At 50.5% G+C, this 14,327-nt stretch overlaps 1 protein-coding gene across 1 annotated transcript in view; it reads right to left on the bottom strand.

Moving 5' to 3' along the window:
- Positions 1-2,062: 2,062 nt before the first annotated feature.
- The window catches only part of TDRKH (tudor and KH domain containing), an 89,223-nt gene continuing 76,958 nt past the window's right edge, over positions 2,063-14,327 (bottom strand). Inside the window, exons 15-16 of the mRNA XM_060257745.1 lie at positions 5,087-5,322; positions 2,063-2,191 (exon numbers count right to left, since the gene is read on the bottom strand). Of these exons, the coding sequence (XP_060113728.1) occupies positions 2,063-2,191; positions 5,087-5,322 (365 nt within the window). The remainder of the gene's footprint in view (positions 2,192-5,086; positions 5,323-14,327) is intronic.

The raw sequence follows: 14,327 nt of genomic DNA, 5'->3' as shown, positions 1-14,327 counted from the left end.
GCTCCACCCCCCAAAAATCTCCAGGTATTTCCCAACCTGGAGTTGACAACTGTAGATCCACCCCATGAACGGCAAGATTAGCACTTGGAGGTCAAGCAGGGGATACATGAAGAGGCGATTCACATCTTTTGCCAGTTTTGTGTAGTGGTGAAGTGCGCGGACTCTTATCTGGGAGAACCGGGTTTGATTCCCCACTCCTCCACTTGCAGCTGCTGCAATGGCCTTGGGTCAGCTATAGCTCTCTTATCTGGGAGAACCGGGTTTGATTCCCTACTCCTGCACTTGCAGCTGCTGCAATGGCCTTGGGTCAGCTATAGCTCTTTCAGAGTTGTCCTTGAAAGGATAGCTTCTGGGAGAGCCAGTCTGGTGTAGTGGTGAAGTGTGCGGACTCTTATCTGGGAGAACCGGGTTTGATTCCCCACTCCTCCACTTGCAGCTGCTGCAATGGCCTTGGGTCAGCTATAGCTCTTTCAGAGTTGTCCTTGAAAGGATAGCTTCTGGGAGAGCTCTCTCAGCTCCACCTACCTCACAGGGTTTCTGTTGTGGGGGAAGAAGATAAAGGAGATTGTGAGCCGCTCTGAGACTCTGAGATTCAGAGTGGAGGGTGGGATATAAATCCAATAGCATCAATAGCATCATCATCATATCATGTATTGACTTCAATTCTAGAGCAGGGGTGTCAAACTAATTTGTTACGAGGGCCAGATCTGGCATAAATGAGACCTTGTTGGGCCAGGCCATATCAGGTTGGGAGCAAGCTATGTCAGCCAGGCCTTGCTTAAAACTTTAGCACTCATTGGTCTTAAAGATGCTTTCGTTGTATTTCTCTCATGGGATCCAGGGAACTGGGCAAAGGAAGCTCTGGCACTTTCCTTCCTTCCCCAGGGGACTGGAGGGGGAAGGAGCCTCAGCCAATAGAAGGAAGAGAGGCTTGGCTCAGTAGCTCTGGTGTGCAACTGAGAGAGCCTGGCAAAGCTCTCCCTCCTCCCCCCTTCCTCTCCAAGGGAGGAGCCTCAGCCAATGGAGAAAACAGAGGTTTTGCTTTGTAGCTCCTGTGCAATTGAGCAGTAAGGAGCAAGATATAGGTAGAAGGAAGCAGTTGGCAGCCAGTTGCTTGGGGGCCTGATAGGAGCCTTCTGAGGGCCTGATTCGGCCCTTGCACTGCATGTTTGACACCCCTGATCTAGAGGGCCGTGTGGTGGTAATGGGTATGCCAACTCTGCATTGTGAAATTCCTGGAGATTTCATGGTGGAGCCTGAGAAAGCCAGAGTTTGTGGAGGGGAGAGACCACAGTGGGCCGCAGTGCCCTAGAGTCCACCCTCCGAAGCAGCTATTTTCTCCAGGAGAACTGATCTCTGGTAATCCTGGGAGATCGCCAGACCAACTGAAGGTTAGCAGCCCCTGGGTAATGCTTGTACTGTGCACTTTGGGGAGCATTTGAAGTCCCTTGCAGAGTTCCCTCCAGAAAGGGTACAACAGTTCGGCCAGGCAGGCCAGTCCTGTTTTCTCTATATCGGACTTAAGGTGGCCTGTAAACGCAGGGGTGTCAAACTCATTTGTTATGAGGGCCGGATCTGACATAAATGAGACCTTGAGGGGCCAGGCCATGTCAGGTTGGGCCGAGCCATGTTGGGTCGGGCCATGTGTCTACCTATTAAAGATTAGGGAGCAGGGAACTGGGCAAAGGAAGCTCTGGCTCTTTCTTTCCTTCCCCAGGGGACTGGGGGGGGGAGCCTCAGCCAATGGAGAAAATAGACGTTTTGCTCTGTACCTCTGCTGCGCGATTGAGCAAGCCTGGCAAAGCAAGCTGTGATGCAGAAGGAAGCAAGAGAGAGGGAGAAGGAAACAGAGGACAGCCAGTTGCGCGGGGGCCTGATGGCAGCCCTCCGGGGGCCTGATTCGGCCCCCGTGCCGCACGTTTGACACCCCTGCCGTAAGCCAACATTTGAAACGCCAGGGACAGTCATGGCCACAACGCCCTGCAAGGAACGAATAAATCAACTCACTTCAGCCCCAAAAAGTCATCTGCAAAGGAGGCAGACAGCTGTGTCGGCTTATGAGTCACCGCTTCTGCCTCTCCTTATACCAATTATCCACCTCTGCTGTGCATGTGCGTAGGCCAGCGCTCACCTCTGCATTGGTTGGGATTGGCTCATTCTGTGATTCAGTGGCGCGCCGTTTACACCTGTTCTTGGAGGAGACAGATGCAGAACAGCAAGTCATGCAGAGGCTTTGGGGGGGGGTCTCCCTTACCCGCTGCAGTGACAACTCTTTCACGGTACTAAGAGCCCTTTCTCTTGTTGGAACTCTCTGAGGCAGCGATGCCCTGTATTCTTGTTGCTTGCGCGGGAGGCTTCTAGTATCTGGGCCCCACTGGTGGACCTCCTGATGGCGCCTTCCACTCAGGACCATTCAGAAAGAAGACTACTTTTGGCTTCACTTACCCTCAGTTGCCCTAACTGTACAATGAGGACGTGTTTCTCCTCTCACTCAGAACCATTCAGAAAGAAGGCTACGTTTGGCTTCACTTACCCTCCCTTGCCCTAACTGTACAATGAGGACATTCTCCTTCCACTCAGAATCATTCAGAGAGAAGGCTGTTTGTGGCCCCACTGATGGACCTCCTGATGGCGCCTGTTTTTTTGGCCACTGTGTGGCAAAGAGTGTTGGATTGGATGGGTCATTGACCTGATCCAACATGGCTTCACTTACCTTCACTTGCCCTAACTGTGCAATGAGGACATGTTTCTCCTTCCACTCAGGACTATTCAGAAAGAAGGCTACTTTTGGCTTCACTTACCCTCACTTGCCCTAACTGTACAATGAGGACAAGTTTCTCCTCTCAGAACCATTCAGAGAGAAGGCTACTTTTGGCTTCACTTACCCTCACTTGCCCTAACTGTGCAATGAAGATGCGTTTCTCCTTCCACTCAGAATCATTCAGAGAGAAGGCTGTTTGTGGCCCCACCGACGGACCTCCTGATGGTGCCTGGTTTTTTGGCCACTGTGTGGCACAGAATGTTGGACTGGGTGGGCCATTGGCCTGATCCAACATCGCTTCACTTACCTTCACTTGCCCTAACTGTGCAATGAGGACATGTTTCTCCTTCCACTCAGGACTATTCAGAAAGAAGGCTACTTTTGGCTTCACTTACCCTCACTTGCCCTAACTGTGGAATGAGGACGTGTTTCTCCTTCCACTCAGAACCATTCAGAAAGGCTATTTTTGGCTTCACTTACCCTCACTTGCCCTAACTGTGCAATGAGGATGTGTTTCTCCTTCCACTCAGAATCATTCAGAGAGAAGGCTGTTTGTGGTCCCACTGGTGGACCTCCTTACCCTCCGCCCCAGGGAATCTGGACCAGGCTTTACAGGCTGTCGCAACGTGGCTCAGACTGAGTGGGCTGAAGCTGAACCCAGCGAAGACAGAGGTCCTTTGTGTGGGTCGCGGCGCCCTGGGAGGGGAAATAGCTTTCCCAGCCTTCGATGGCACACCATTGAAACCAGCGCGCCAGGTAAAGAGTCTGGGTGTTTTACTGGAGCCTTCATTATCAATGGAGGCCCAGATAGCAGCCACTGCCAAGTCGGCATTCTTCCATCTGAGGCGGGCAAGGCAGTTGGCCCCTTTCCGAGAGCGTTGCGACCTTGCAACAGTGATCCATGCAACGGTCACCTCAAGATTGGACTACTGTAATGCCCTCTACTTGGGGCTACCTTTGTGCCGGACCCGGAGGTTGCAGCTGGTGCAGAACGCAGCAGCCAGGCTGTTGTTGGGACTCCCGAAATGGGAGCACATACGGCCGGGGCTGCGTGGACTGCACTGGCTTCCAATTATATACCGGGTCCAGTACAAAGTGTTGGTCATTACCTTTAAAGCCTTCTATGGCCGAGGACCGGCCTACCTGAGGGACCGTCTCTCCCCGTATGAACCCCAGAGAGCACTGAGGTCAGCCGGAAAAAATAAAATGACTATCCCTGGGCCGAAAGAGATCAAGCTTCAGAATACCCAAGCATGGGCCTATTCAATCGTGGCCCCTGCCCTATGGAATCAGCTTCCTGAGGAGGTGCGGGCCCTGTGGAACCTTGATCAGTTCCACAGGGCCTGCAAGACTGCCCTCTTTAAACGAGCATATATCGACTGCTGAATGGTTGCTAATTAAGGACCCGCCAACACAGTCCTGTTCTAAGGACCTATGTCATCATGGAACTATTCAAACTGGCAGAAACTAGCGTCAGAATGCCACCATTGCTGCCAGATCAATTCAAATTATGAATTTTTAAATACATTAACTGGTTTTTATATGATGTTTAAACTTCTCATTGTTAAATTTAAAGTTTTATATTTATTACTGTACATGTATGAAATGTTGTTAGCCAAACTGAGCCTGCCTAGGCGGGGAGGGCGGGATACAAATAAAATTTTACTTACTTACTTACTTACTGATGGCACCTGAGTTTTTTGGTCACGATGTGGCACAGAGTGTTAGACTAGATGGGCCATTGGCCTGATCCAACAGGGCTTCTCTTATGTTCTTACAACCTAATCATTTACGTGTTTCTCCCATCTGAAATTCAGCAGTAATTCCCACCCCACTCCCCGCCCCCATAGCTTTTCTAGAGCATCTGCTTGGCCTGCAGAAGGTCCCAGGTTCAATCCCCGGCACCTCTTTCGAAGCCGCCACCACCCTGTCGGCCAGCTTGGAGAAGGCATTTGTCTCCTTAAATCACTTCTCCAACCAAGCCAGCCAACGGCTTGGAGAATGCATTTAAAGTTAAAATTGCTTTCTTTCGACCTTTCCCTCCCTCCCCCTCCTCGTCTATTTTCCTTCTTTCCTCCTTCCCTCCCTGTCTTATGGCTCTCCAACATCTGATGTTCATGTCTTGTGGCTCTCGAACATCTGACATTTATTCTATGTGGCTCTTACGTTAAGCAAGTCTGGCCACGCCTGCCCTAGAGTAAGGAACCTGACTCGTACATGTCACGTTGAGTCTCCTGATGGAACAAATGCGCGACAAAAATGAATAAATAGGGGGCGTTTTTTAAAAAAAAATAAAAACCAATAAACTCTTTGCTGCCCGGTTACCTGCAGGCAATATTTGCTCGCCCTAGGAGACCAGCCGAGCACCTCCTTGCGAGGGTGAAGCCGCTGCCGGCCTTCCCTCTGCCTCTCGGGAGGAAGACTCTTGGCAGCTGGTTTGCTTGGGCGACGTGGCACCATAAGACAGGCCCGCCGGAGTGCGACGGCTTTGCTTTTCCGCCTGGTTGCTTCCTGCGACAGGCTCACTGGCAGGGAGGCTAAATATAGATTCGGCGCTCCGGCTTGGAAGAAAAGGAACATATTTTGCTCATGAATTTTTGAAAAAGGGTTGGCGGGGGGGGGTGGGGGGAAGGGTGAGAGGAGAAAGCCATGCGGGAGGAGAGGAGGGTAGAGAAAGCCATGCGGGAGCAAGGGGGAGAAGGTAGAGAAAGAAGTCCTTTTCTCCCTTTCTCACAATACGAGAACTCGTGGACACTCCATGAAATGGCTGAGCAGTCGGGTTAGAACGGATAAAAGGAAGCCCTTCTTCACCCAAAGGGTGATTAACATGTGGAATTCACTGCCACAGGAGGTGGTGGCGGCCACAAGCATAGCCACCTTCAAGGAGGTTCACAAATGGGGCTAGAAGCCCTTCCACTTTACCCTCCCCACCCCCCAGCACCAAGTATACAGAGAGCATCACTGCCCCAGACAGAGAGTTCCATCAATATCCTGTGGCTAATAGCCACTGATGGACCTCTGCTCCATATGCTGATCCAACCCCCTCTTGAAGCTGCCTATGCTTCTTGCTGCCGCCACCTCCTGTGGCAGTGAATCCCACGTGTTAATCACCCTTTGGGTGAAGAAGGACTTCCTTTTATCCGTTCTAACCAGACTGCTCAGCAATTTCATCAAATGCCCACGAGTTCTTGTATCGTGAGAAAGGGAGAAAAGTACTTCTTTCTCTACTTTCTCCATCCTGTGCATTATCTTGTAAACCTCTATCATGTCACCCCGCAGTCGACGTTTCTCCAAGCTAAAGATCCCCAAGCGTTTTAACCTTTCTTCATAGGGAAAGTGTTCCAACCCTTTAATCATTCTAGTTGCCCTTTTCTGGACTTTTTCCAATGATCTAATATCCTTTTTGAGGTGCGGCGACCAGAATTGCAGACAGTACTCCAAATGAGACCGCACCATCGATTTATACAGGGGCGTTATGATACTGACTGATTTGTTTTCAGTTCCCTTCCTAATAATTCCCAGCATGGCGTTGGCCTTTTTTACTGCAATTGCACGCTGTCTTGACATTTTCAGTGAGTTTTATCGGGATGGGAGACCACCACGGAACACCAAGGTTGCTATCCAGAGGCAGGCTATGGCAAACCACCTCTGTTCATCTCTCACCCCGATTCTGGCAGCCCAGGTTGGGCCAATCTCTTCAGATCGCAGAGGTTAAGCAACTCGCCTCGACAACCTTAAGGCGGCTGCCACTTTTCACTGCCACCGCATCTAGGGTTGCCAACCTCCAGGTGGGGCCTGGGGATCTCCTTGGGCTGCCACTCTCTCGGTGAGGCCAAGGGATCCCCTGGTTTGGAGGCCCTCCGTCTGCTTCAGGGCCATCAGAAAGCGAGGAGGAAGGGAGGGAAATGTCTGCTGGGCACTCCATTATTCCATATGACGACCGATTCCCATAGGGTGTAAAGGAGAATTGATCTGTGGCTATCTGGGGCTCGGGGGCTCTTTTTTGAGGTAGAGGCACCACATTTGCAGCATAGCATCTGGTGCCTCTCCTCAAAACACCCTCCAAGTTTCAAAAAGATTGGACCAGGGGATCCAATTCTATGAGCCCCCAAAGAAGGCACCCCTATCCTTCATTATTTCCAGTGTAGGGAAGGCATGTGATCCCTTTAAATGTGATGGCCAGAACTTCTTTGGAGTTCAATTAGGCTTGTTACGTGCTTTCTTTGTCGCTTTCCTGTGCAATCCAGGGAACTGGGCAAAGGAAGCGCTGGCTCTTTCCTTCCTTCCCCAGTGGACCAGGAAAGGGAGGATCCTCAGCCAATAGAAGGAAGAGAGGCTTGGCTCAGTAGCTCTGCTGTGTGATTGAGAGAGCCTGGCAAATCAAGCTGTGATGCCAGGGTACCATTATAAGTGAACTCAAGTATATAACTTCGGCGGGAGTCTCGTAACGGAGGGAGGGAGGGATTGGAAAATTTCATTTGGGTTAGGGATAGTAATGATATAAACAGACATTGTTACCATATGTTATTAATAAAATTGTTTAAACGAGAGAGCCTGGCAAAGCAAGCTCTCCCTCCCCCCTTCCTCCCCAAGGGAGGAACATCAGCCAACGGAGAAAACAGAGGCTTTGCTGTGTAGCTCTGCTGTGTGATTGAGCAAGCCTGGCAAAGCAAGCTGTGATGCGGAAGGAAGGAAGAGAGAGGGAGAAGGAAGCAGAGGACAGCCAATTGCTTGGGGGCCTGATAGGAGCCCTCCGAGGGCCTAATTCGCCCCCCGGGCCACATGTTTGACACCCCTGAGTCGTAAGCCATTTTGAGTCCCCATTGTGGTGGAAGTCAAGAGAGAAATAAAGGAAATAAATCCCTTGAGCTCTCTCCTGGCTCATGCCCACAGATGCACTTTTGTCACCTCCTCTTTCGTTGTGCTCCGACCCAAGAGCTTTTCTTCTGGACACAACAACCTGTAATTAAAGTACAAAGAGGGCCTTAAATCACATCTCTCCCATCTGGCAAATGGGGTTCTGCCATTACCAGCACGGCCCTTGTCTTTCCTCCCCGCCCTTCTTGTTTTAACATCTCGCCTGCGTTTGCTGTCCGCTTTTCGATGAAGAGCTAGCACTAAGAAAGATATTTCCACAGCCGCTGAGGTTCACTTTTTCCTACATTGTTTTTCAGTTCCCTAAATGCAGCTGACATCTCTGTTTGAGGTAGGGTTGCCAGCCTTCAGGCGGTGGCTGGAGATTTCATAAGAACATAAAAGAAGCCATGTTGGATCAGGCAATCCAGTCCAACACTCTGTGTCAAACAGTGGCCAAAAACCAGGTGCCATCAGGAGGTCCACCAGTGGGGCCAAGACACTAGAAGCCCTCCCACTGTGCCCCCTTCCAAGCACTAGGAACACAGAGTATCGCTTGCCCCAGACAGAGAGTTCCGACAATACCTTGTGGCTAAATGCCACTGATGGACCTCAGCTCCATATGTTGATCCAATCCCCTCTTGAAGCTGGCTATGCTTGTAGCCGCTCCCACCTCCTGTGGCAGTGAATTCCACGTGTTAATCCAATATCTTCATCTACCTCACAGGGTGTCTGTTGTGGGGGAGGAAGGGAAAGGAGATTGTGAGCCGCTCTGAGACTCTTCGGAGTGGAGGGCGGGATATAAATCCAATATCTTCATCTACCTCACAGGGTGTCTGTTGTGGGGGAGGAAGGGAAAGGAGATTGTGAGCCGCCCTGAGACTCTTCAGAGTGGAGGGCGGGATATAAATCCAATATCTTCATTTACCTCACAGGGTGTCTGTTGTGGGGGAGGAAGGGAAAGGAGATTGTGAGCCGCTCTGAGACTCTTCAGAGTGGAGGGCGGGATATAAATCCAATATCTTCATCTACCTCACAGGGTGTCTGTTGTGGGGGAGGAAGGGAAAGGAGATTGTGAGCCGCTCTGAGACTCTTCGGAGTGGAGGGCGGGATATAAATCCAATATCTTCATCTACCTCACAGGGTGTCTGTTGTGGGGGAGGAAGGGAGAGGAGATTGTGAGCCGCTCTGAGACTCTTCGGAGTGGAGGGCGGGATATAAATCCAATATCTTCATTTACCTCACAGGGTGTCTGTTGTGGGGGAGGAAGGGAAAGAGATTGTGAGCCACTGTGAGACTCTTCGGAGTGGAGGGCGGGATATAAATCCAATACCTTCTTTTCCCAGTTGGATTTCGCCTGGTTCATTTTTCTTCCCCACGTTTAGATTAAAACAAGGGTATTATCTCCCCTGATTGGGTCATCTTCCCCTTTAAAAAAAAAAAAAAATCACCATTTTCATGTATTATTTTTAGCTATAACAATCGGTGGTTATTTGCCAGTTACCAAAGCGACCCTTTTAAACAATATACAGGAGATTCACTCTTCTCAGCCATTATCTGGCTGTTCAGGGAAAGGTGGAACAAACGATGACGAGCGATATTCTTTTTTGGAATCTCAGCTTGCAATCTTGGAAGGGCGCCCGTGGAACTCAGTGGGGATTACTTCTGAGTAAATGTGCACCAGATCAATGCTATTTAGTGTTGAAGCGTCTATTTTTGTTGCAAAGAAAAGCTCCACACCTGTGCAGTCCCATCTATTCGCCTGGCCCTCGCACTGGAACCTCTACATCAGGGGTGTCAAACATGCGGCCCGGGGGGTCTAATCAGGCCCCCGGAGGGTTCCTATCAGGCCCCGGAGTGACTGCCTGTCCTCTGCTTCCTTCTCCCTCTCTCTTGCTTCCTTCTGCATCACAGCTTGCTTTTCCAGGCCTGATAGACGTGTTGTGCGGATGAGCTCCGGCACCTCTTCTTCTACAAGACGACCTCTATGCGTTGAGTGAAAGTGGAGTGGGGGGGGGCGGGGCGGGCAGCTGGGTTGTTATTTATGAACGTCGACGATTCTCTTGTGAAACTTCTTCTTGTGCTGGTTTCTCGCGCCCCTGTCTCTCGCAATGGCATCGACAAGATATATTTTTAGCCTTTTCCGTTTGGGTTGCCGGTGGAAGATGCTAAGTCAATCGAGGCTGGGTGAGAAACGATATTGCAAGAGACATTTATTAGGTGGAGAAAAAGAGTTTTGGGGGGGCTGGGGAGCCAACGAGAGCATTAACAGGCAGACAGTTACAGAATCCGTCGCCGTACAGCGATCAACGACGAATCGTTTAAGGCTCCGGAACTCCACTTGTAATGTACTGAGAACCGAGACGGTTTGATGGCAACATAGTTTATTCAGTAGCACATTACAAGAGAGGGAACACGCGGGCCAGGCCCCGCTTATATACATTACAGCCCCCTCATCCGACCAGGCCAATCCTGGTCGGTCAAACTTCCCGCCACAGATCTTGATGGGCGGGGTGACAGGCGAGCTCCATCCGGGACCCGGGGTCGCCTTCTGTAGCGGTCACCATGCGGCCTGGTCCCTTATGTTTCAATATAGGGCTGCCAAGTCCAATTCAAGAAATATCTGGGGACTTTGGGGGTGGAGCCAGGAGACTTTGGGGGTGGAGCCAGGAGACATTAGGGGTGGAGCCAAGATCAAGGCTGTGACAAGCATAATTGAAGTCCAAAGGGAGTTCTGGCCATCACATTTAAAGGGACAGCACACCTTTTCAATTTCTTCCTTCCACAGGAAATAATGAACGATAGGGGCACCTTCTTTTGGGGCTCATAGAATTGGACCCCCTGGTCCAATCTTTTTGAAACTTGGGGGGTGTTTTGGGGAGAGGCACTGGATGCTATGCTGAAAATTTGGTGCCTCTAACCCAAAAAACAGCCCCCCCAGAGCCCCAGATACCCGCGGATCAATTCTCCATGATTTTCTATGGGAATAAATCTCCATAGGGAATAACAGAGTTCCCAGCAGACATTTCCCTCCCTCCCCCCCCCCCCCCCGCTTTCTGATGACCCTGAAGATGGGGGGAGGGTCTCCAAACCAGGGGATCCCCTGCCCCCACCTGGGGATTGGCAACCCTAGTTCAATACATAACACCACTCTTGTCTGGATGCCTCCAAACCAGCAGTATCACATATTAGTTGCCAACTCTGGGTTGTGAAATTCCTGGCGATTTGGGGGTGGAGCCTGGGAAGGCGGAGTTTGGGAAAGCAGGAGCCATAGTGGGGTACAATGCCATAGACTCCACCCTCCAAACCAGCCATTTTCTCCAGGCGAACTGGTCTCTGTTATTTGGAGACCAGCTGTAACCCCGTCAAAAGTCTGCCGCGAAAACGTTGTGAAAGCAACGTCACCCCGGAGTCGTAAACGACTGGTGCTTGCACAGGGGACCTTTCCTTTCCTTTCCTGTAATCCCAGGGGATCCCCAGGGTCCTACCTGGAAGTTGGCAACCCTAGCTTTGCACAGGTCAGGCTGGAGAAGGGTGCACATTAAACACGGGATGGAAGTTCTGATACTGACAGTTTGTTAAAGAGCATTTCATTAACATAGAATCCTGCCCGCCCCCCCAGTTTGGAACGGTTCGGCATAAGAGGGCAGAGGAGAGAGACAGAAGGCAGATTATTTGGAGGCTTAGAGAGGGCAGCCGACCAGATATTCTTCTCATTGCCTTCAGAGGCTAGACGGCCATCCGACAGCAATGCCGATTCTGTGAACTTAGGCAGATTATGAGAAGGGGGGCAGGAAGGGCTGCATCAGTGCTCGGTTCTCTTTACAAGTGATCTTAAAAGTGCCAGGTATCTAGGAAAGATACAGCCAATTAAGATCAGGCGGATGCTGTCCTTGGCACGCTTGAACATTCTGGACACAGCAGTTCTGAGGGGCCGTTTCCATAAGATTCCGCTAGAAGACAGGATCTGTCCGTGCGGCCTGGAGGAGGTTGAGACTGTTCCCCATCTTATTCTGAACTGTCTTTTCCATACAGAGGTAAGGTACAAACTTCTGCGGAACCACTTAATGTTAGCCGAATCTTTAAATCAGGCCCAAGTCTTGCACTTCCTCCTAGGGGACGGGTGTGATCAACTTTCCCTGGCTCTTGCTGAGTTCCTATATGTTTCCGACCTTGACAGGAAGAAATTTAACACTGCTTGTATTTGAAAGAAAGTTGCCCTTAGTTAAGTATTGCCTATAGCAGAAAATTTTATTACTACTTTGATGGTTGTACATAGTTATTATATTGTTTTGTGATATTTTAGCTTGGTGTTGTGTTGTTGTTGTATTGTTATCGATGTGTTGTGTTGTTGTTGTTGATTGGCCTAGAGCCGTATTAAACTGACTGACTGACTGAGAGTGCTCGGTTCTCGTGGCCCTTTCTTACACATCCAGGGAGATGCTGATTGCCACTTTGGGGTCAGTCAACAATTTTTCTCCAGGCCGGTTTGGCCAGGGACCCTGGAGGGATTGGCCGTCTTCTGGGCACGGAGCAGGGGTCACTGGGGATGTTTGTATGGGGGGGGGGGGGGAAGGTATTTGTAAAGTTCCTGCCTTGTGCAGGGGGTTGGACTAGATGACCCTGGAGGTCCCTTCCAATATGAATTTAGGATTCGGTGTCAACCATGCATGGGGAAATTGTTGTTTCTGACAGCAGTGTTAGATGTCTGATATATCTGACCAATTCCTTGCCCTCAAAGCTTCCAACTCTTTGTTTTGTTTGTATTCTTCACCTACTACATATTTCTTCTCAGAGCTTTATCTTTGCATGGGATTCCAGAAATGGTTAATTCGTTTGTTTTAAGGATGTCACTTAAGGAGCCAGTTTGGTGTGGAGAGCCAGTTTGGTGTAGTGGTTAAGTGTGCGGACTCTTATCTGGGAGAATCGGTTTGATTCCCCACTCCTCCACTTGCACCTGCTGGAATGGCCTTGGGTCAGCCATAGCTCTGGGAGAGGTTGTCCTTGAAAGGGCAGCTGCTGTGAGAGCCCTCTCAGCCCCACCCACCTCACAGGGTGTCTGTTGTGGGGGAGGAAGGGAAGCTCTGAGACTCTTCGGAGTGGAGGGCGGGATATAAATCCAATATCTTCATCTACCTCACAGGGTGTCTGTTGTGGGGGAGGAAGGGAAAGGAGATTGTGAGCCGCTCTGAGACTCTTCGGAGTGGAGGGCGGGATATAAATCCAATATCTTCATCTTCTTCTAAGGCCAGCATACTTAGGTTATAAACCTGTTTTATGCTGGTTTTACTAGCATGGCCATGCTCCAGAGAATTCTGGGAGTTCTAAACCGTTTTCGCACACAGCTCACCTCGCAGTCACAATCCTGTTTCCTCCGCAGCGTCTGGTCGGATTTCCCACCATCTGCGCCCAAGTTACAGGAAGTGCCGCGGCTTTTGCATAGCAAACATAAACCGCTAAAACCCAGTTTACGTTTGCTACGCAAAGCCGCGGCACTTCCTGTAACTCCGGCGCAGATGGTGGGAAATCCGACAGACGCTGCGGAGGGAACAGGATTGTGACTGCGAGGTAAGCTGTGTGCGAAAATGGTCGTAGTTTGCTCAGGGGGCTGAGAATTCCTTCCTTCCTTCCTTCCTTCCTTCCTTCCTTCCTTCCTTCCTTCCTTCCTTCCTTCCTTCCTTCCTTCCTTCCTTCCTTCCTCCCTCCCTCCCTCCCTCCCTCCCTCCCTCCCTCCTGTCTTATGAAGAAAGGTTGAAAATCTGGGCATGTTTCACCTGGAGAGGCAGCGGCTGAGAGGTGATAGGATCACCATCTTCAAGTACTTGAAGGTCTGTCATATAGAGGATGGTGTGGAACTGTTTTCTGTGACCCCAGAAGGTGGGACCAGAATCAGTGGGTTGAAGTTAAATCAGAAGCATTTCTGGCTCAACATTAGGAAGAACTTCTTGACAGTGAGAGCGTTCCTCAGTGGAACAGGCTTCCTCGGGAGGTGGTGGTCCTCCAAACCTTCTTTGGAGGTTTTTAAGCAGAGGCTAAATGGCCATCTGACAGCAATGCCGATCTTGTGAACTTAGGGGGAGGTATTTGTGAAGTTCCTGCATTGTGCAGAGTGTTGGACTAGATGACCCTGGGGGTCCCTTCCAACTCTGATTCCTTCCTTCCTTCCTTCCTTCCTTCCTTCCTTCCTTCCTTCCTTCCTTCCTTCCTTCCTTCCTTCCTTCCTTCCTCCCTCCCTCCCTCCCTCCCTCCCTCCCTTCCTTCCTTCCTCCCTTCCTCCCTCCCTCTCTTCCTCCCTCCCTCTCTTCTTCCTTTCTTCCTCCCTTCCTTCCTCTCTACCTCCCTCCCTCTCTTCCTTCCTTACTTCCTTCCTTCCTCACTCCCTTCCTTCCTTTTCTTCCTTCTTTCCTTCCTCTCTTCTACCTCCCTCCCTCTCTTCCTTCCTTCCTTCCTTTCTTCCTCCCTCCCTTCCTCTCTTCCTTCCTTCCTCTCTTCCTCCCTCCTACCCTCTCTTCCTTCCTCCCTCCCTTCCTCCCTCCCTTCCTCCTTTCCTCTCTCAAATATCTGATGTTCATGTCTTGGGGCTCTCAAACATCTGACATTTATTCCATGCTGCTCTCACATTAAACAAGTTCGTCCCGCCCTGATTTAGCATGTGCGAAAGCGCCCAGCTTGGTCTCAAAGGTGAAACTGGACTCAAATCGACCTATCGTAC

Source organism: Heteronotia binoei, chromosome 1 (genome assembly GCF_032191835.1).
Source record: "Heteronotia binoei isolate CCM8104 ecotype False Entrance Well chromosome 1, APGP_CSIRO_Hbin_v1, whole genome shotgun sequence".
In the NCBI taxonomy this organism is placed as follows: domain Eukaryota; kingdom Metazoa; phylum Chordata; class Lepidosauria; order Squamata; family Gekkonidae; genus Heteronotia; species Heteronotia binoei.
This window is presented reverse-complemented; position numbering and strand designations above follow the sequence as displayed.